Source organism: Glycine soja, chromosome 18 (assembly GCF_004193775.1).
Source record: "Glycine soja cultivar W05 chromosome 18, ASM419377v2, whole genome shotgun sequence".
In the NCBI taxonomy this organism is placed as follows: domain Eukaryota; kingdom Viridiplantae; phylum Streptophyta; class Magnoliopsida; order Fabales; family Fabaceae; genus Glycine; species Glycine soja.
Genome location: NC_041019.1, coordinates 40021457 through 40045135, shown reverse-complemented (window position 1 = coordinate 40045135; position 23679 = coordinate 40021457). Strand labels below are relative to the sequence as shown.

The following is a 23679-nucleotide window of genomic DNA, read 5'->3' as shown; positions in this document are numbered from 1 at the left end:
GGTCCCTTGAGTGTGCCTTCGAAGAATTTAGCTAGACATGGTGGATATCATACTTACAGATTGATAGAAAAATCAAGGGGGGAGATCTGAAAAGAAGCTGAATATTATTGCTTAAGACACTATTACAAACTTTTTCTTTCTATTTCTCTTACTAGTTTTTCTAGTATCCGTCTAGCATGTTTACAATTGAGATCTGAGGCTCTTTATATAGAGAAAATGGAAAGAAAATGACAAAAGGTCCCTTCAGTCAAGAATAGTAAAATTACTATTCATTTACTTTGTCACAAGACCCATTTTACAATGCACATTTGTGGATAGACTCAGTGTCAGAGTCTTAGTGAACGTAAAAGATTCCTGCTTAAATTTCTCAACTGTATTTTGGCAGGATTCTTTTGTCTTTTGGTCAGCTCTTTGATGACTTTGTAATGCTAACATTTTCTTCTTCTTCTTGGATGTTTTCGGAGTAGAAAATGTCTGATGAGTCTTCCATAGAGAGATCGGTGAATGGAAAAGGAGGAGTTTGTTGTCCATGACACCCACTAGCTTCATAGATCTCTTTATCTTTCTTTTCCTTTTGGAAGAATTGAACTAGTTTGTTGTTGTGATCAACCGGGAAAGGAATGAAAAACTTTCTATTGTATGATGGCTAGAAGAGTTTTGTATCGTGGATTTCTCTTATCAGGTCAAATTCTCGTTTGTCTGAATCTGAGAAGAACCATTGGTATCTTTGTATTTGTGCCCTCATGAGGCTGTATTGGTACTGTATATTTCCTTGTACATTCCAAGTCTCATATTCATCATTGAATAGGCAAGGAAAGTCTCTATGATCCTTTGGTAAGAGTTTCATAACATGGCAGAAAAATTGCTCGGACAAGTTATTATTTTGATGGAAATGTAATCCATCATTTTTGTCTGTATTAGGTTTATGGCTTCATTAATTGAAGGGTTAAACCCTTCAAATCTATCTGATGGAGGAATCAGGATTGATTCCAAACATCCATAGTTCAGAAGACTTTTTGTGGAAATTGCCAAGTCCTCATATCCGAAGGACTTGAACTGGTCTAGGTCTAATCTGACTTTTCTGAAAAGGAACTTTATTTTGCAAGGACAATTAATTTTGTCTTCACAAAATGGGGTTTTGTTGGTGCATCCAAATTTTTGGTTGAAATAAGCATGCACACCTATGTAAAGACCCAGAATCTAGGTTTGGTTGCTAAGTACCCTAAATAATAATTTTTGTATTTTCTTGAAGTTGTCTAGACTCAAGCTATTTATTGGTCCGGGGACATTTGGGCTGATTGAGTCCTTATAGGTTTTATGGCAGGTTTTTTTTGTCAGCATTTATGACTATAATCGCGGTTTCTGGCTCAAGGACCTTCTTGATTTTGTTGATATCTGTGGTATTTAATTTAAGGGCTTTTTCTGCTTCTTCCCTTGAATAGAATCCTTTGTAAATTAGGCTTTGAATACTCTCCTTTGCCAGGCAAAGGTCTTTAAAATTGGTGTAAACACCTTTATGAGGTCCTGATAATAGGACAAAAGTTGAATAACCTTTCCCAGAAGGAGAGGCTTTTGTAAGGAGGGGGACTCTTTGGTTATCTGCTATGTAGAAATTGTATAAGGCACACATTATGCCCTTTTTTACTGAACAAACAAATTGCTCATTATTGTTTGTGTGTTTTGGAATATTCCAAATATTGTCAATAAGGCAATTGAATTTGTCGTTGATGGCTTCTCTACCATGGTAGTGAAACTCATTTGTAAGTACAGGTAATTCTTGATTGCCAAATTTCATTTTTTGTTTTATATTTTGATATGAAACCTTAGAAGGCTTCATCTTGTTGTATCCCTGCAAAACGAGAAAGAATATTAGCAGCAACATTCTTGACCCCTTTTATGTGTTCAATTTTTTTTTATTGGAATAAAAGCCATCTTTTGTCAGGCTTTTTATCAGTATGTATTTGTTGGCTACCATAAGCCACTATTGCTTCGCAATAAGTTCTTAGGGTAATTTCTCTTTTATTAACCAAGAAGAGTTTAAATCCTTCTAAGACATTTATTATGGCATTTACTTCGTAATTTGTAGAAGTTGAGTATACTTGTGGTTTTGTGTGGTATTTTCCTGAAGCATACCTACAAATTTCTTCATCATGAAATTTTTCATAGTTATGTTTCTTTTTCTTTAGGATGGCTCTCCATCCTTGTTCACAACCATCACACTCTATGACTAGATAGTCATAATCTAATGGTAGAGATAGATATGACAAATTATTAACCATTTCTTTAATTTTTTGAACTAATTTTATATCCTCTGTGTTAAATTTTCTTTGTCCAGTTAAAGATATTTTATTGTAAAGAGAAGTTGTGTATTTCCCTAAGTCTTTGATAAAAGTTCTTGCATAGTTAAGCAGGCCCCTAGAAAGGCTCTCAGGGTTTTTATGTCCTCCATTTTATCTGGGAAACCAAGAATCTTTTGGGCGATATGGGACTGAAGCCTTATTTTCCCGTTTCCTATTTCTGTTCCTAAGAAAGAAATATGAGTCTTACAAATTTCCATTTTTTATTTTGAGATAATTATACCAAATTTCTCAAATGAATGAAGAACTTGTTTAAGATGTAGATAATGTTCTTCTTTAGTTTTCAAAAAAACAAGTACATCATCTATAGATGTACAAGTAAATTCTTTGAAATTTCCAAAAATTTTATCCATTTTTCTTTGGAAAATTTGTGGTGCATTTTTCAATTTGAAAGACATTACTTTTCATTCGAATAATCCTTCTGAACAGGAAAAGGCAGTCCATTTTATTGAGTCAGGATGCATCTTAACTTGGTGAAATCCTGATTTTTAAATCAAATTTTGAAAGCCACTTGGCTTTTTGTATCCTGTTTATCAACACATCTTTAGAAGGAATAGTATATCCGTCTATGTGGGTGTTATCATTAAGCCTTTTGTAGTTATAAACCATTCTAGTTTTTCCTCTTTTTTGTTCTGAATGTTTATTAACGATAAAAGTAGGGCTTCTATGAGGACTAGTGCATGGGACTATAACTTTTAGATCCAAGAGGGATTTTATGTGGTTTTTACATTCCTCTTGTTCGAAATTCCCATACTGGATGTCTTTAGTTTTAATTATCTAATATGGGTTTATAATTTCTAATTTGTATATAACATGATCTTTTTTCCAATATTTTGTAAGGTCTTCTCCTATTATGCTTGTTTTATTTAGTCCGTCTATAATCTGTTGTATATTATCGAAAGTTATAATTTTGTTGATTTTGATGGAAATATAGTCAGATTATTTTATCTTATGTACTATTGTATTTACCTTTTTCTTGTTTATAATACAAGTGACTCGGTACCTTATTGGTATCAGAGCCATTATTTAGCTCTGGATAGACATCAAGAACTAACATGTTCTAACAGTCCTATTAACAAATTTTCTAAAAAATTGTTTGAAGACTTATCTAAAACTTTAGAAAGTTTAACAAAAACACAAAACTTGTTGTTTAACAAAGTACAAATTTTAGAAAATAAAGTTAATGATATTTTGAATATTCTTAAATCTAAAGACCAACAAATTCGTTTTTCTACAAACGAACTCGATAAAATTACAACACAGTTTTCTAAATTATCTTTAGGAAAGACCACCTGTCAAACCTCAAATAAATTTGTATTAGCAAAGCCAAGAAAATGAGGACAATACCATTTACAGGAACATCACAAACAATTTCAGGACACAATCCTGTCACTGAATCTATAAACCATCATCCTGGAATCTTAGATAGATTTTATAGGAGAACAAACTTCCAAACCATACAACTAGAGCAAATAGTAGACATAGAATCCAATATTGATATCGGATCAAACTCTAGGATAGACTCCCTCAATCCTAGACAATTATACAACTTAAACTGGTTAAGTTCTTATAGAACTAGCCTATATAGATATAGAAGGATTGATGACTTCCATCTTCCTGACGGAAGACATGAGATTATCATATTAATCTTAAAACAAACCGGACGACAACTTCTTAGCACAAATAGAAGATATGTACACCTAGGGTTAATTGCCATAGGTGTTAGGTCTCTAACAAGATCTTTGGTAGGAGCAAAAGCTTTTGTAGTGCTCTTCGATCAAAGATTCAGAGATAATAATTCTTGAGCCATAATAGGAATGATAGAAATAGACCTAAACCAAACAGTCTCCCTAATTTATATTGCCCCTAACTACACAATGAATCTTAGTGATTTCATACAAAACATAAACCTAGAAGTCCAGACAATAGGTTTTGGAAGAAACTTTATGGGACATAACTTACACTTAGATATTACCTTCATAGGCAGAATAAGTGACCAAATATCCCCTAGATATAGGATAAACACAAATCCTTTAATGACAGTCTTATCATCTGATGGAATTCAATTTTTGCCACCCGAAATCTTTGATTCCTCCAGAAATCAAAATAATCAATGGCAAACACATATTGATGTTGAATCCTCTAGGAGTGCTATAACCACTCCCGGATCGGCTATAATAATAAACAGAAGAAATAGTCTTTCAATAAAATTTACTGATTACGAAGACATACAAAATCTCCCAGAAGAGGAGATGGTAACTATTGTTTCGAGTCACAAATAAAAATTCATTAATATCATTTATGATTTTAGGCTTTTAACTTCAAACATTTAGTTATATATTATCAGTGAAACCTCTAGCCCCAATTGCGAAGCTCTATACTCTATCATTTGAACCAACACATTATTGAAGTTATAAAAGGTTATTTAAACTAGAAAACAAACTTAAGAATTTTACCTTTTCACATTTGTCCATTAATTGATTGACATAAAATTGGCCTAACATGTTGACATGGCAAAAGTTAGAGAGGATAAAATTCTCCAAAAAAAAGTTACTAATAAAATTTGCCAAAAAAATTAGAGATAAAACCCATAAAATATTAGACAAAAAAATACAATTATTTCTACATATCACATCAACTCAATTAACAATGAAACGGCAGAAGACAAAATTAGCAAGTTTTTTAAAAATAAGTTGTAAAATACACCAAATTAATTTGTTACAAAATAAAATTAAAAAAAAAAAGTGAAAAGTTTAATTAAACCTAATTTTAAATGTACATGATAAGAAACTCAAATAACCCCGTAAAAAATATTTTAAACGCTCTCATAGTACACATCCTATCATTATTAAAACATACTAGAAACACTTAGCCGTGCTTTGCACGGCAGTTAAAAAAACCCAAAATTATTTACAATGCATAGAGAAAAGGTGTAGGGTGAAAAAGTTGATATAAAATGCTAACAATAGCATGTGTCTAATTTCTGGACAGCTTATATATAATTATGGATGATAACACAAGCTGCTCCGGGGTATATATTATTCACAATGATGTGCCTATTATTATTAATATTATTGCAACAAACACATTATCGTAGATCTCAGACAAACTCCTAGAATATGTACATTCCCGAATATGTTCAAATAACCAGGTTAAGTACAAGATTCTTACCATCAAGGCGTAACAGAATTGCTTGTGCACCTAATGCAATAACATAAAATAGCCACAAGCTGGAAACAAATTCAGTTAAGACATAAATACACTGTCAAGTTGGCATGCAATAGAAAATCACATAGACCACGTAGAATTGAGAATTCCTCAACCAATTGACTAGCAAACTTCCTTGAAACATTGCATTATTTGCTCCTCCCACAATTAGGAGTTATCCACTTAACCCCCCCACCAAAAACATCAATTATTAGATCATGGACTTTTTTTGTTAAGCTCATTTTTTCAATTGGTGGCTTCAGAATCATTGTGGTTATCTTCTCCATCATCAAACAAAGCGGCACCATCTGAAGTAACTTCTATGTTTGCTATAGACTCCAGGTCAATAGAACCTTCTCCTAACTGTGCTGTGGCCAGCCTCAACATCATGTTATGAATAATGTTCGGTGGTACAAGCTTGAACTTATGCTCTGAGGTGTGTTGTTGATTAAATCGACCGGGAAGCTTCGAGCGGCTTGCGTAGCAATCACCACAAAGATCAAAGCCCATCTTCTCCTTACAGTCAATGCATCTATATCTATCTCCAATTATTGGAAACATCTGTACAGAGAAGTCACACATTAGCACACTGCAGAGAACTAGAAGAATAATAGTAATGAAATTAGTTATGACATAAATATCTGTGAAAGCAATCATTAATTTAGTGTAGGTGATCATCTCGGACCATATGAAAATGCGTTTAAGTATTGTAAGTTGGCAGTGTGCTGCAAAAATGCAAATAAGCAAGTTAGTAACTAGAACAGGGAATTTCTAACTCCCTTTGCAAACATGTGAGACCTGAAATGTCAATACCCATTAGTTAACAAAAGACAAGCAACCACATAAAGTGGCCGCCACCTATCTAGGTCAATGAAATAGAGAAATTTGGAGAGCATGTCCTACTATAGAACAAAAAAAGAATATTAATAGAGTAATGATAACAAAAGGGAATAGAAAACAAAAAGATGCCAGATATGATGGACTAGAGCTTTTACCCCGCAAAAATCGCAACCAACTCCAATGTGAACTTTTGGGTCAGGATCAGACCACCAATCTATATTTTCTACTCTTTTACCATTATCCAATGAACCTGAAAGACAACCAATACATAGTAACAAAAACGTGAACAAAAATAATCCAAGAAACACCAAATTGTATAATGATAAATCAACCACTTGGGAAATCTAGAAATATCATATAATATCTTTCTATTGTATTTTAGAGTAATGTAGATGATATCAAAGGAGTAATTTCCAAAATCCATATTTTAATATATTCCATACTTGGTTTGCTTATTTAACTAAAATTAGGAGTCAAATATTTAGCATAAATAGGGGGTTACGCTTTACTCTCAATACTTGAACAGGCCAAACCATATAAAATATTCTAACACATTCTTAAGGGAAAGGTGAAGGATATACACACATATTGCAATATTTTCACCCAAATTATACGCTCCAAGATATCAGTCATGTAAAAAAGATGTAGGCAAATATGCATACAAGAAGAAGGGGTGTCGGGTTTGACTTTGATTTGCTTTAGTTCAATGGCATCTCTCCGCTGTCCATATTCTTCAGGAAATTGTTCCTCCAAAAAGTGATCCAACTCCAAACACACTTTTGGTAATCCTCTAGGATGTGGACTTTGACAAACTTTACATCTGAGCATCTCGTCATCTATGTTGATGACACAAGTTTGACAGTACACTGTAGGTAATGAGGAAAAGTATAACAAAATCAATATATCATTTCAGTGTTCTATAACTTCTATTATTAACAATACCGAACAGTTATAACTGAAAGAAAACTTAAATGCATTGAGTACCATGACCACAATTAAGAACTACAGGATGAAAGAGCAGTTGCTTGCACATCGTACAAGTCACATCTGCAACTGATAATTTCCTTTGTACAGAAAGCTCTTCCTGAGGCATTTTTTTTCCTTTAGCAGGAGTTCCAATAATATCAGACTCTCCATCATAATAGATGGTGCCATCATCTCCTTCATTGGCAGCTGACCCTGATTGCTCCAGACATTCAGAAGTTCCCACATTGCATGAGTTGGACGTTAAATTCAAATTAGAGGAGGAACTAGGGATACCAGAATGACCAAATTTAGCTTGTGATTCACATGTATCAGGATCAAATTGAGGGGAGTAGAATCCTGATTGCTTTTCTTCCTCTGAAACAAGATGTGAATAAGAATAATTGTCAAAATTGGCCCAACAAAGTAGACAAAAGGATTACTTCTATGCTAAATACAAATTTACTAGAAAGTGGCATCAAAGAAGAAAGGAGAAAACTGCATTATCAAGAAGTATAAAAGGAATAACAGGCATCAGAATACAATAAAAAAGATAAAACAAAACCATTTGATAAAGTTTTGGATACCCATATAACATAGAGTTTTGGTCATGGATGTAAGAATTAGAGATAGGGCAAAGAGAAGAAGTCCTATGGTAGCACCAAGGATCAAATGGTGGCACTTGAAGGATGAGAAACAAGGAATCTTCCAACAAAAGATATGGGAGGGATGGTGTGGACAATCACAAGGAAGTGCAAATGATATGTGGAACAAGATGTCCCAAGAGATTATTAAAGTGGCTAAAGAGACGTTGGGTGAATCTAGAGGTTTTGGACCTAGGGGTAAAGAATCGTGGTGGTGGAATGAAAGTGTTCAGAGCAAAGTTAGAGTAAAAAAAGAGTGTTTCAAGGAGTGGTCTAGGTGTAGAAATTCTGAAACTTGGGATAAGTATAAGATAGCTAGAAATGAAACCAAAAAGGCGGTGAGTGAGGCAAGAGCCCAAGCTTTTGACGGACTATACCAAGCTCTAGGAACCAGGGACGGAGAAAGATCTATATATAGGCTTGCTAAGGGTAGAGAGAGGAAGACTAGAGATTTGGATCAAGTAAAGTGTGTTAAGGATGAAGAAGGCAAAGTCTTAGTGCATGAAAAAGATATCAAGGAAAGGTGGAAGGCGTATTTCCACAACTTATTTAATGATGGATATGGATATGACTCTAGCAGTCTAGACACAAGAGAAGAGGACCGGAACTATAAGTACTATCGTCGGATTCAGAAACAGGAAGTAAAGGAAGCGTTGAAAAGAATGAGTAACGGTAAGGCGGTGGGGCCAGACAACATACCTATTGAAGTGTGGAAAACTCTTGGAGATAGAGGTCTTGAGTGGCTCACCAAACTCTTTAATGAAATTATGAGGTCAAAACGCATGTCGGAGGAATGGAGGAGAAGCACGTTAGTGCCAATCTATAAGAACAAGGGGGATATACAAAATTGTGCTAATTATAGGGGAATCAAGCTCATGAGTCATACCATGAAATTATGGGAAAGAGTGATCGAACGGAGATTAAGAAAGGAGACTCAAGTTACTGAGAATCAATTTGGTTTCATGCCGGGAAGGTCGACCATGGAAGCGATCTATTTATTACGGCGGGTGATGGAGCAATATCGCATGGACCAACAAGACTTGCACTTGATTTTTATTGACTTGGAGAAAGCGTATGATAGAGTGCCTAGAGAGATTTTGTGGAAAGCTCTAGAGAAGAAAGGGGTTAGGGTTGCATATATTCGAGCTATCCAAGATATGTATGATAGGGTATCGACTAGTGTTAGGACACAGGGTGGAGAGTCAGACGATTTTCCCATCACAATTGGTTTGCATCAAGGGTCAACCCTTAGCCCCTACCTTTTTACCTTAATTCTGGATGTTCTCACGGAACAAATCCAAGAGATAGCGCCGAGATGCATGCTTTTTGCAGATGACATAGTCCTCCTTGGAGAGTCGAGAGAGGAGTTGAATGAGAGGTTGGAAACTTGGAGACAAGCTCTAGAAACACATGGTTTTCGCCTAAGCAGAAGCAAATCGAAGTATATGGAATGTAAGTTCAACAAAAGAAGGAGGGTTTATAACTCAGAGGTGAAAATAGGAGACCATATTATCCCTCAAGTCACACGGTTTAAATATCTTGGGTCTGTAATACAGGATGATGGAGAAATTGAAGGGGATGTGAATCATCGCATTCAAGCAGGATGGATGAAATGGAGAAAAGCATCGGGGGTGTTATGTGATGCAAAGGTACCGATCAAGCTAAAGGGAAAGTTTTATCGGACTGCGGTAAGACCGGCGATTTTGTACGGAACAGAATGTTGGGCGGTCAAGAGCCAACATGAGAATAAAGTAGGTGTAGCGGAGATGAGGATGTTGCGGTGGATGTGTGGTAAGACTCGACAGGATAAAATTAGAAACGAAGCTATTAGAGAGAGGGTTGGAGTAGCGCCTATTGTAGAGAAGATGGTGGAAAATAGACTTAGGTGGTTTGGGCACGTAGAGAGAAGACCGGTAGACTCTGTAGTGAGGAGAGTAGACCAGATGGAGAGAAGACAAACAATTCGAGGCAGAGGAAGACCCAAAAAGACTATAAGAGAGGTTATCAAAAAGGATCTCGAACTTAATGATTTGGATAGAAGTATGGTACTTGATAGAACATTATGGCGGAAGTTGATCCATGTAGCCGACCCCACCTAGTGGGATAAGGCGTTGTTGTTGTTGTTACCCATATAACATGAGAATATAAAATTCAAAACACAGCGGCAAAAATTTATCCATGAAAAGCCTATTTTGGATAAAATTATCAATAAGTACCCTATAGGAGAAGAAAATGAGGTAAAATGGATCAAACTTCTCTCACAAGTTAAAGCCAACTTATGGGCCACAAATCACAAGCGAAGAAGAAAACCTAAACTGACATGATAAGAAAAAGGAGAAAACAGCTACTCTAGACAGCTAGAATTAGAACATTTATTTCTTGATAACAAAAATTCTTTTACTATGTTACCTGGGCATTGATAAGAAGAAAGCCCTCTATCACAAGAAAAGAAACGACCACCTAGAGGAGGAAGGTATAATAATATTATAAACTAAAGTTATTTGGAAGTTAAGGGTTTGTGGCTACCTTTATGGCTTATTAAGCTTCAGATTGAAAGTATAATTAGACTATCTCAATGGGTACAGTTAACAACTTTTTACTTCAGATGTATTTTCTTGCAAGGTTCAAAGTTGTATGCATCTAAGAGTCTCAGAATTGTGCAACAATAGTCATACAACAAACTCAAGTCACCAATTAGAAGTAATGCATCTTCTGTTTAGATGCAGAACCAACCAGAAATGATTTGGTATCTGTTCCATTAGGTGGTCCAGTCATATGTGAATTCAAGGACATAGCAATAAAAACTTTGAATGGAGGTGTGGTGCCTAGCCTAATTGAATCTCACATCCGACATGCACAAAAAAACCCAAACCTTATGCCATGAAGTGAGGTTGGCTAACTGCACTAATTAATTGACGATATGACACCATTGGGATCTACTAAAAGGAAAATTTTCAGTATTTAGAGCAAGGTCTTTTATAATGGTGTCTCTTAATCTTTTGTTGGGTCTTCCTCTAACTTTTATAATTGAACTATCTTCCCTTTGATCCACTATTCTCACTAGAATACATATTGATCTTCTTCTCACATAAATTCATAACCAAACAACCTTAAGTGAGTTTCCATAATCTGCTCCTTAATAGATGCTACCCCAACATTTTTCTCATAATCATCCATCCATCCACCCATCTTAGCATTGGGATATGTAAAATGAAACAAGGGATCCTAAATTGAGTCCGCGTCACTTGGGAAAAAAGAATGGGCCTGACAGAAGTTGCCAATCATACTCAATCATGTTGCAATGCATTGAGCATACAACTTGAACGGATCACCATTAACAGATAATCATTGTAATTTTAGAAACACCGTTGGTATTCAATGCATTGCAAATAAATCATTGAGAACATTGCACATGTATATTCAATATGTTCATGCATAAGTCATTAGAAAAAGAGATATACCAAGAGTTTGGTTTTCCCTTCTCTTGTAAGCAGCGGTATAGATCTTGAGAAGTAAAAAGTGAAGCAATTGGCAGACTGTTGGGAAGTGATAATATTGATTCCTACATACTGGACATTGAGACTCCCGCAGACAATTCATTGAATTATAGACACACCAGAAACAGCATATGTGACCACAAGCTGCAAATAGAGAGAAAAATGGACTGTCACACTAATAACATATTCATATGTATTTCTAGAAAATAATGCTGCCTTACATAGCACAATGGGCTTGTATAATAGATCCCTGCATAATGAGAGTCAAGTCAAAATCAGTACATACAAATTGAAAAACAAAAATATGGGAGCTCATACACCAACTAAAAATAACACAATAACCAATGCTTTTAACTTTAAACAATACAATAAAAAATTCAAAGCTCGTGAATGTGTAACCTATAATCCATCAAGAGGCAAGATTTTTGGGTTTTAGAGTCAAATTTTTATTTTCATTTTTCAAATAAAAAATGAGGAATCGTTGCTCTGATTTATTTATTTTCTCAGCATGTACATCACGTTCAAAGAATTTGGAATTCAATTGTAATTTCGGATATAAAGCAAATCTATACCAACTTCAGATCGAGAAGAAAAAAACAACCTTGGAATTTTCCAATCAACTTGCTTAATTCATGGATACATTTCTTTTTACAAAAAAAATAAAATAAAAATAAAGGCATCCCTGGTGCCCCTTTTGAAATACGAATAAGAATTAAGGCACAAAATTGAGGCTTGATGACTAACATAGCAGAGTATTTCACATTCAAATATATATGCAACTGAAAGAGGAGACTCACAGACAAACGCAGCAAACAAAGGAATCAGGGATTTCTTCGTGTTCATTGTCCTCCAAGATTCGATCTCTGAATGCGTTGTTCTCCATTTTCTGAATTGTTTTTTTCGGCTCACTCTCCTTTTTTTTTCTGAATGTTCTCCAACAACGCAGAGAGAGGGCGAGAGAGAAAGAAAGCGGTGGTGCAACAGGGGAGAATCAAGATAGGAAGGAAGGAAGGAAGCTGTTTGTTGTACAATATATATTTAATTAATTACGTCACCAAACGATATAGGTTTAATTACTTACTAGTATATTAAAAAAATAAAATGTTGAATTAGTCCATATATTTTCTTTTACCAATTATTACTTATTCTACCCGAATTTTGAAGCGGTTATTTATGAACAAAAACTAGATAATATCAATATTAAAGGGAGGTTTGAAGTCCAAATTAGCCGGAAAAAAGGTCTAACAAAAACAAAGAGAAAATATTGAGAAAAAGAAAAAAGAACTCGGTAAATAAAGTCAAACACTCTCACACCTTTAAAAATCTCACATAAGGACACACTCAAACAATAAACTTCTAGGATCCAAAGAATATAAAATACTAGAGAAATGTGTTAAAAAAATGTGTTTCTAATAGGAATGAAAATAGGTTGGGATGATCAAAACTTAAATTAGCTTATTTAAAAAAATTAAAGCTCAAATATATAGTTTATTATCTATTATAAATTTATGCTTTAGGTTTACTTGTATGACCTTTTTTAAAAGTTTAATTTGGATAATTGATCTACTTAAAAAGTTTATTATCTATTATAGGCTTATGTTTTAGGTTTACTTGTATCTGACCTTTTTAAAAAGTTTAATTTGGATAATTGATCTACTTAAAAATTTTATTTCATATTAAGTTTTTAGGTTTGTCTAACCTAATCTTATATATGACAATTGTCTAATAGGCTAATGTGAAAAAAAAATTATGTAAAACAAATTATAAGTTATAAATTATAAAAATTGAAAGAATTCCTACTCAAGACATGAAACAAGGATGGAAATAGGAAGATTAGGTTTTGTAAGAGTGGAGTTTAATCTATTTATATGATATAAGCTCACTTTTAAGGTCTAATTTAACCTTCATGATAACTTATTTAAAAATTTCTTTTACAAAAATGTTCAAACAAGACAGTAATATACTAATTTTATCCCTGCATATAAGATACTATTTAAAAAATTGTCTTTTTCTATAAGATTTTTTTCTTACTTTTTCTAGCATTAATTGTTTTTTATACCAAAATATCCTTAATTATTTTTTCCATAATTAATAAATTTTATAAGTTGTCTCTTCCTCTCTTTTATGAGGATTGAAAATTGAAGAATTTAATTTTAAAAATTAAAACTCCTAACTTTTCATTGGACTTAACTCTTTGTCTAAGTCAACATGTGTAATATTTAAAAAGGTATATAAACATATGGTTTTTAATACATAAAAAATTAAAATAATAATAATAATAAAATTATTATTTATATTTAATTAAATAGGTCGACATGCTAGACTTAAAAGACTTTTTGAATAGCCTAAAGTCTAGTCTTTTAACCAAATAAGTTTTCTTATAAAAGTCTTGACCTAGTTTATTTATTTGTATAATTGATTTTCTTATCAGCTTATTATTATGAATAATCTATTTGTGACTATCCAAATCTATTTCATTATCTTTTATGATATTTCATTTATAATTATTTATCTTTTGTAACTTTCCATATATCTCTTGTATCTATAAATACACTATTCCAAGGTTGTCAGACTTGCGATTCTACATAGACTCATGAAGGTTTCGTAAACTCGACTCGTAAAATCAAATCATAAACTCGTAAGAGTTTACTCAATTTAAAAAATATATTAATATTCCTATATATAAAATCATAACTAATTCAACCCTAAAATAAATCAAAATAACAAACTTTAGCAATAATTCAATAAACTAACAAAGTCCACAGTCCACACCCAATCAAACATAAATTCATACAATACAAAACACAAGTTTTTAAAATAAAAACACTTAAAAAAATATATATAGTTCAAATGTCCATCAATCCTTTAATAAAATAATCTCCAATATCACCACCACCACCATCATCTTCATCTCCATCGTCTTCAAGCTCTTCCTCAATTGAGAAGTGATCTTCCACATTGTCATTCAAAACCAAATTGTCAATATCAAATGCATGCAAAGTTGGATCAGTTAAACTTCCTCCAACCAAGTCAATATTGCTTCCACGACCACTTTCACCTAGAGGTTGCTCTTGCTCAACTTGGACATTGCCTTTATAAAAAATATCATCTCCTTCTTCTGCTATCCACTCATCATCATATTCCATATCTTTAAATGGAAGAGCAATAGTTTTTCTTATTTGTCTACTTTTCAGCTTCAAGTTGTACAATACATAAACTAAGTCATTTCATCTTCTTTTGATGCAAACTGTTTCTCCTATTTGTACGAACCTATAAATCACAAAAATCGAAGTTCATAACTTAACTAAAGTCTAAAGTGTAAACTAAACAAAAAATTATTAAAAAAAATACAAATAAAGTCATGAAGTTCAATTACCATTTCAAATGCGCTCCAATTATGCTCACATCCAGAAGAGCTACAAGTTAAGCTCAAAACATGAATAGCAAACCACTTTAATTCTGGGCATTCATCCCTAAATATTTCCCACCAATCTATAGGTGGCATAGTCTTCCTAGAGTTTATTGCATTCTCAATAGAAAAAAGACCTTTAGAAAAATGAAATTCAAGAAGTTGCACATTAATTTTGTTCCTTACCCCAACGTCCTTTACCAATCTCATAATACAAATAAACAATCCTTCTTTCACTTCTCGATTATCTTTTTTAAAATCATCTTCAAAATGCAATTGAAGATTAAGATAATATGCAGCTGCTGCAAAGGCCTATAAAGTTGGTTCTTCCACCTCTTATCAATAATTTTTCAAACAGGGTCTTAACTACACATATAAATAAAATAAATTATATTTAGAATTAGAGAGATAAATAAAGTAAACTATATTTTAAAATTTAAATGATATAATTTAAAAAAATTACTTTTTCTTCACATTATTGAAGTTGCTTTTAATCTTTTCCTTTGCACGATCCATCTCAACATATATGAAAAACCCATGGTGGGTTGTTGATCAGAATCCACCAATCAAAGGACTACCATAAGAAGGGCAGTAACTTTGAGGCATATGGATACGTTCTTCCAAAATCTACTATCCAATACTAAATTTTCTACTTTTCTCCCCTTTTGTGAAGTTCCAAACTTACTTTTTTTCCACTCTTCAGAACTGAACAACCTCATCAAAGATGCTTTCATTTCATGGAGACAAGCTAAAGTCAAGTAAGCAGTTGCAAATCTAGTCATACCAACTCTAATAAAGTCCCTCCCATTTGTGTACTTCTTAAGCATGCTGATGAGCATTGTTCTACCATATGTATAAGTGGTTATCTTTCTTCCCTTCTTTATAGTAACTTCATGAACCTTCAAATGTTTCTCCAAGCCCTCAAGTATCAGATCAATGCAATGGGCAACAAATGGAGTCCAATACAAATTTTGTCGAGTGTGCATCAACAACTCTCCTGCTGCTTTGAAATTCCCAACATTATCAGTAATCACTTGAACTACATTCTCTTCTCCAACAAATGTGACAACATCATCTAACATCTTAAAAACTTTGTCAGTTATTTTGTAGATTTTAGAAGTATCTAAGGAATATAGGAATATTGTCTCTTTTGGACTGTTCACCAAAAAGTTACAAATTGAATGTCTTTTTTTTATCTGTCCACCCATCAAATTTGAAATTTGAAATTAAAATTTGGAAGTTGGAAGTTGGAAGTAGTTATTGGAAGTTGAAAGTTAAAAATGGAAGTTGGAAGTTGGAAGTGGAAGTTACTGGAAGTTGGAAGTTGGAAATGAAAGTTATTAGAAGTTGAAAGTTGAAAATGGAGGTTGGAAGTTGGAAGGGGGAAGTTACTAAAAGTTGAAATTGGAAGTTGGAATTTAAAATTTAAAATTTAAATTTTAAAAAAAAAAATTCAAATTTGAAATTTGAATTTTGAATTTTGAATTTTGAATTTTTTTTTAATAATAGAAATTATTGTGTATAGTTAGTTGATTGTTAATTTAATTAATTTGATTTGAAATATTTGATGATTGATTGTGTTTGATTGATGTGTTATTGTACTTGTTTTTGCTTGATTAATATTGAATGATTGTTTTAATGCCTTTTGGTATCACTTGATTCTCATACATTGCAACAAGTGGTAACATCTTTCTCCTTTCTATTCATGATTTGTTTTTGATGTTGACAAAGGGGGAGAGAAAGATAAAAGATAAAATAGTAAGAAAAATTATCTATTGTTTTATGAGACAACTTTTTATATATGAAAAATATGAAATCTTCAATTGTCTCATATAAGCAATCATTGTAAAATCAAGGGGGAGTAAACTATATGCAAATAGATATTTTCTTTGTTGTTGCTCCTAACCTACAGGTGGTTGTCATCATCAAAAAGGGGGAGAATGTAAATCATGAAGATTTTGATGATATCAAGAAGAATTTGCTTGAGAAAGAGGGAGATGTAAATCATGCAAGCTTTGATGGTGTCGAGAAGAAATCACATGTTTGTCATCATAAAAAAGGGGGAGAATGTGAATGTATGTATACATGATTTTGATGATGTCAAAGAAGAATCTAACAAGGCTGCTTCAAATGATAAGCATTTGCTTCAAGAATAATTCAAGATTGCTTCAACAAACAAAGCCTTGTTTCAAGATTCACTAAAGACCAAGCCTTGCCTTAAAACAAAGTGCTTTCAAGACATGCAAGGCTCTGGTAATCGATTACCAGGAAGTGTAATCGATTACCAGAAGACAGGGTTGAGAAATAGCTGTTGAAAAAGGTTTTGAATTTGAATTTTCAACATGTAATCGATTACCATATGTCTGTAATCGATTACCAGCAACGAAACTTTGGAAATTCAAATTCAAAAGTCATAACCCTTCAAATTATAACTGTGTAATCGATTACACAAACATTGTAATCGATTACCAGTGGAAAGTTTTCAAAAAATCTGCCAACAGTCACATCTTTTCATTAGATTTGTGAATGGTCATCAAAGGCCTATAAATAGGTGACTTGGGCACGAATTTTAGACAGAGAGTATTTTTGGTCCAAAATGTCTTATCCTCTCAAAAGACAATGAGAGAGATTCCAAAAGAACTTCATTGTCAAATGCTCTCTCAAAAGAAATCCTTGACCAAACACTTGCAAAATCTATAAGGATTCTTACATGATCTTCATTGTAATATTCTTCTCTTGAAGAGAGAATTCTTCTTCTATTCTTCTTATTCAATGAGATTGGTTAAGAGACTGTGAGTCTCTTGTTGTAAAGCATCTGAACACAAGGGATGGGTTGTCCCTGTGTGGTTCAGACTTTGTAAAGGATTTTACAAAGATAGTGGAAATCTCAAGTGGGTTGCTTGAGTACTGGACGTAGGCACGGGTTGTGGCCGAACCAGTATAAAACTGTGTTTGCATTCTCTCTTCCCTTATCTTATTTATTTTGTTGCAATCAATTGTGTCTTGCATGTTTAAAGAACATTGTTAAATTGATTGTTGTTGCTTCTTCTATATTCTAAGCCTATCCCTCTTAAGATTATTGAGGCCACAAGGTCCAACAGCTTGAACACTGACACTCTCACTGCTTGCACTACCTTCTTTTCCTTTTGAACCAAAACCCCTTTGTCCCTGCAAGTTGGTTGCCTCCTCCCCCTCAACACTTTCTTCATCTTCATCAACACTATTCAATCTCCTTTTCTTTTCTTTTGTTGCTTTAGATTCAACAACAATTTTCATCATCAACAATTTGATCTCATCCGGCACCATAGCATAAGGCTCAGAATCTTCTCTAGCCCTGACAAGATGACGCTTGAATTTGAAAACTCCACCACTCACAATCTTTGAACAATACTTGCTTTTGAATTTCTTACCATTGCATCAACATCAGTCCCATGTTTCCACCCTATGTTAGTCCTATTCCCAGGGGCATTTTTGTATTTACTTCTAGCAACCGAAGAAGAGCCACCCGCAATTGTATCTCTCCACTACTTGAATTGGATCCACTTCCACTGATTATAACAATCTAATAACAAAAAACAACACATTTGAGGCTATACCAATAAGCATAAATTACAAACATCAATAGAGATGGAGAGTATTTTAAAGGAGTATTGTAGAGAGCATGTTGGTATCATATCACTTATCGTCATAATTCATAAAGAGAAAACAAACCAAATAATCTCAATTTCTAAGGTTACCAACCAGAAAATTGGTTCTAATGTTTAGTAAACATGGTCAACTCTAACTTTTTATTCTCATATATTCATGTACATTAAAACCATCATGCTTTCTGGTTCAAGTCAGATACCAACTGAAATGCCAAGGAACCCTTTAACTTCAATGCTTCAAGTCAGATTCTGATTAGGAAAAGGAAATCAAGAAAAGAGAGGGAGACATGTTTTTTTTTTTTATCTAACTCTTCCATTCTGTACCCTCATTATATCTAACTCTTTCACACTTTAATTAAAGTAAATTAAAGAGAGAGGGAGATGTGTTATATTTTCCATGGCTGATGACTGAAAGTTCCAACATAGTGCATTAAGTGGCATACCGTTAGTCGTCTTTTACGACTAACTTTTATAAAGAAAAGTTTTCAAAAATGTATATATTTCTCCCAGTTTATGGTTCTTTTTGGTAGGATTGTAAATATTTCTTGTTTAGTTTTTATATTTGCTCAGTAGAAGCTTTCCATATGAATTTAATGTAAATTTCACTTCAACTCCAGGTAAAAAGGAGAAAAAGTTAAAGGTGCAAAAGCTATTGTCTCGCTAAGCCTAGACTGTGCGCTTAGCGAGACTCAACTGCTAAGCGAGACATCAGCCGCTTAGCGAGTGAGATGAATATTGAAGAGAATCTGCCATGTCATCATGCGCTCAGCGCGCCATCAAATCGTTCAGCAAGAAGATTGTCTCTTCTGCGCTTAGCACGAGAATGGCGCTAATCCAAATTTCACTTACTCGCGCTAAGCGCAAAAATGGCGCTAAGCGCGCCTTCACGGACAAAAAGCCCTTTTTAAGCCTGAATTGCAGAGAGTGAAAAAGGGAGGTCTGAATAGACTACGTGAGCCTAGTGTTGAATGAAGAACAAAGGAAAAGATGAGCAAGGAAGAAAAAGGCCCTAACTTTTAGGTAGATTTTTAGGTCTAGGAGTGATTCCTAGGTTCCTAGAGGTGGAAGAGACATCCCCACTGCTTTGTAATCTAGTATTTTCTCTGAAACCCTTCTCCTATTTGTGAAAGGTAATCCTTTGTAATGGAGGGCTAGAATCCTTTGTTGGGAAATTCCACTGAGTACTTGATGTAAATATTATTACTATTTATTTGACGTTGTTTTTATGTGTTCAATGTTTCTATGTGTGCTTATGTTATGCATGATTGTGGCTTGATCACCCATTTGTGTGTAAGGTTAGGAGCTTTAGCATTGGAAAATGTACTACATCCTTAGAACTGGATAGGACAAGGCTAGGTTATCGAATTGTCGGACACAAAGTGTAGGAATTTAGTTTTTATCATGTTGTAATTGTAATGTTGTTTGATTAGGCTAAGTTCAACAAGAGACATTTGAGAACGAAGTTTAATTTGAATTAGGCCAAACTCGTGAGACATTGGTGTTTGGTATTTGTGCCTTCAGCATAGAACACAAAAATAATTTCATGTAGAGAAAAACCCTAATTGCATCAAGTATCTTAGTAGAAGGACCCAACGCTTTTACATATTTGTTTTCACACTCACTTGCTCACAATTACTGCTTTTACTTAGAATAGAATTACTTCTATTTTTACTTCATGATAATAAATTCTTTAGGCAAATTCCTATTTACTGAATGATGCTTTGCCAAGTAAAACAAGTTCCCTGAGTTCGATACTCGGTTCACATCATTTTAATTATTTACTTGACGACCTGGTGCACTTGCCGGTTAGATTTCACATCCATAAAAACAAGTAGTACCAGGATGCGAACAAGTATTTTGGCATCGTTGCCGGGGAACTTCTCTTTATTTGGAAAAGTTTAGTTCAGTTTGTAGGTGTTTATTCTTTATTCTTTGATTCGTTGTTTTGTTTTTGTGAATATTTGTTTACTGCAGAATTTATTTTTCTTCAGAATTGGTTAACTGTTGGTTATGCTTAGTTGTGTATGCAAAGAAAGTCCTCTGCAGGTAATTTGGTTCCAATAGACTTGGAAATCGAAGCAACTTGTAGAAGGAACAGAGCAGAAAGGCGTTGAAATTTTTTGCAGGATATAGAAGCAACAACAATTTTTGAAGAACCTCAATCTTCAGAGTCATCTTCTAGTTTTCCAGAGACAAGGGAATCAGATACAACATTGCTTGAAGCCAACACAATGGCTGATGAGCAACCTAGACGAGTAACCCTTGAAGACTACTCAAGTACAAGTGTGCCGCAAATTTTCACTAGTATTGCGCGGCCGGAGGTTCAAGCTCAGAATATCACATATCCAAATTCTTTGATTCAGCTTATACAGGGCAATCAATTTCATGGTTTACCCAATGAAGATCCTTATGCACATCTAGCAACTTACATTGAAATTTGTAACATAGTCAGAATTGCTGGAGTGCCAGAAGATGCTGTTAGGCTCAACTTATTTTCATTCTCACTATCTGGAGAAGCCAAGAGGTGGCTACATTCATTCAAAGGTAATAGCTTGAGGACTTGGGATGAAGTTGTGGAAAAGTTTCTGAAGAAATATTTCCTAGAGTCCAAGACTTTAGAGGGAAAGTGATGCAATCCTACCCCACAAGGGCATTACATAGAAGACTCCAAAAAGATTGGGCCAGAGATGCAAGAGAAGGCCCTAGGGTTCTCTTGAGCCTCAGGGTAGATTTCGGACCCATGGGCTAAGTATGAGTCCGCTTATCTTTGAACATATTAGATTAAGGTTTCATTATTTTTGGGCCTTGTATTTAGGGATCCAAAATATAGGTAAGGTACCCTAGAAATGTAGGATTTTTCAGCCCTTGTATTTTAGGGCACCTAGACTAGTTTTTTGTATTAGGGGTAGTTTTGTAATTTCACATGCATTAAGTGAATATTTGATGTGTGTGGTTGGAAATAAATTTAATTGAATTGGGAGAAGCCCAATCCAATTAAATTTTAGAGGGGGAGGTGAGCATTTGCTTGCTACACCCTATTGCCACATCATATAGTCACACTTTGTGCATGTCCTTCATGCTTTACATGCCTCATGACACCTAAGCACACTTAGTGGAGAATCTTGGACTTGATATTAGATTAGTGGGCTAAACCATATCTAAAATTCACTAATCATAATTAGTGAAATTTTGGCTCCAAAATTTGGCTCAACAAATTGAATTTCAAATTCAAGTGAAATTTAAATTGAAATTCAAATTTCCCTCCAATTTTGTGTAACACTTAGGCTATAAATAGAGGCCATGTGTGTGCATTTTTTCAATTTTGATCATTTGAATATTAAACTTCATATTTCAGAGCTCTTTGAGAGCACAAAATTTTGTGCTCTTCTCTTCCTCTCCCTTCATTCATCTCCTTCTTCCTCCAAGCTCTTATCCATGGCCTCCTATGGTGGTGAGCTTCTTCTAGACTCATCTTCTCCTTGAAGTGGCGTCTCCTCTCTCTCTTCCTTCTCCATTCCGCTGCCATTCATCTTTCAAGAAGCAAAGGAATCCATTGATGAAGAAGATCCTAGACCTACAAGCTCCAATGGAGCTTACATCATGTGGTATCAGAGCATCTTCATCTAGGTGATGTTTTTTTTGCTTCCTCTATCTTTTTGTTCGGTGAATTCTTTTTAATTCCTTCTTCTTCATATTATCCTCCATGTATATCCTCCATTGTCTTGTGGTTTGGTGCTGTTTAGAGTAGATTCAAAAAAATAAACTGATTAAATCTTAGATCTACACTTGTTCTTGCATTTCTATGGTTCAAATTTTGTAGATCTACTCTTGAATCATGTTTTTGTGTTGATTTTAGGTTCTATCATTTTTTATTCATAATATTATTGTGCTGAACCTTAGATCTAAATTTTCTTCCAAAATATTGATTAGAAAAAAAACACAAAAATCTAAGTGTAAATCACTTAATCCATGTTGTCTTAGAGTCGTGTTTAGTCATAGTAATTGTCACATTATGTTCTAAGTTTGTATTGAATTTTTATTTTGTTGATTGAATTCTAAATACATTTTGTATGTATTCTTGTCATTCTTAGCCTATCTTTTGAATTTTGAGTCTAATTCATGCATGTTATTTAGTTCATAACATGTTCTAAATCAATTCCTAGAAGTAGTCTTATTTGTTGAACTCTTTTTTTTTGTTTTCTAAGTTTCCTACATGATGCCTATGATGAAGTTGAGTTGTGGTGCTAAGTTGTGGCTGGATTTGTGAATCAAAATAAGTCTTATGCTCTCTTGAATTGTGTTTTTCAAGATAATTGAGCATAAGCAAACACAAATTGTAACTATCCAAACCTTAAGCAACATAAACACTACTCTTGATTTCTAGGTTGAAATCGCTGGTGCTGACAGCTTGAACATACGAACTTGTATAAATTACTGGGAATTGGTCACTATGTGTTTTGAGCTGAAATTTTTACTTAATTTTCTAGACATCTGGACCAAAATTATGAAAAAAAAAGAACCAAGCGATTTGGATTAAAGGAAAAAAATAAATAAAATCACACAAGTTGGCAGAAAAATCAGTATCCAGGAAAAAAAGTGAAAGGGAAGTGTGCTTGTTGTTTTGACTCAAAATTTGTTCTATAATTGGTGCCTATTTTATACCAATCCTAGTTCTGAAATTTCAATTGAAAATTATTGTGAAAACAAGTGCCAAAACTAGAGGTTTCTTGAGTCTTTTTTTTTTTAGTTTTTCTACTCTACTCTAAAGCCATTCTAGGTTTCTCTTTGAGTCCTAGCTTGCTTTTGTGTGCTTTTCATTGCTTTAATTGTTGAATAATCCTTGAAAATTTGTCTTGTTAAAACTCTATTGGTTTAGCTTTCATTTCATTTTTTTTGTCTTTGGTTATTGCTTGTCTCTTTGTTTCCTTGCTTGTGAGTTGCCATATAGGGAATTGAAAAGGAGGATTGGTGTCATACCTTGAAGAATTTGAGTCAAGAAGCAAGGGGCCAACCACCTTAAGAGCTATTGGACTAAGAAGCATTCCAAATTGAGTGAATCACCAAAGAGAGAACAACCACAAAAATTGAGTACCTTGTTGTAATTTTGTAATTGAC

General features: G+C 33.8%; 1 protein-coding gene across 2 annotated transcripts; it reads right to left on the bottom strand.

Moving 5' to 3' along the window:
- Positions 1-5395: 5395 nt before the first annotated feature.
- Positions 5396-12527, bottom strand: LOC114396614 (E3 ubiquitin-protein ligase PRT1-like). 2 transcript variants are annotated; one of them, XM_028358688.1, is made up of 8 exons: positions 12306-12527; positions 11730-11758; positions 11473-11652; positions 7665-7745; positions 7389-7583; positions 7067-7270; positions 6560-6654; positions 5396-6125 (listed from the first exon to the last, which is right to left on the bottom strand). In XM_028358688.1, the coding sequence occupies exons 1-8, from the start codon at positions 12389-12391 to the stop codon at positions 5811-5813; spliced, it is 1185 nt and encodes a 394-aa protein (XP_028214489.1). In that variant the 5' UTR covers positions 12392-12527; the 3' UTR covers positions 5396-5810. The 2 variants fall into 2 exon arrangements, with proteins under 2 accessions (XP_028214489.1, XP_028214488.1); XM_028358687.1 differs by having other exon boundaries at positions 7389-7745; positions 12306-12526.
- Between the last annotated feature and the right edge of the window lie 11152 nt (positions 12528-23679).

Coding starts and splice junctions, on each gene's coding strand:
- LOC114396614 (XM_028358687.1), bottom strand. CDS start 12,391: ATGGAGAACAACGCATTCAGAGATCGAATCTTGGAGGACAATGAACAC. Junction 11,759..12,305: donor TTTGTTTGCTGCGTTTGTCT/GTGAGTCTCCTC, acceptor CTCATTATGCAG/GGATCTATTATACAAGCCCA. Junction 7,746..11,472: donor AAGGGAAAACCAAACTCTTG/GTATATCTCTTT, acceptor ATCTTGTTTCAG/AGGAAGAAAAGCAATCAGGA.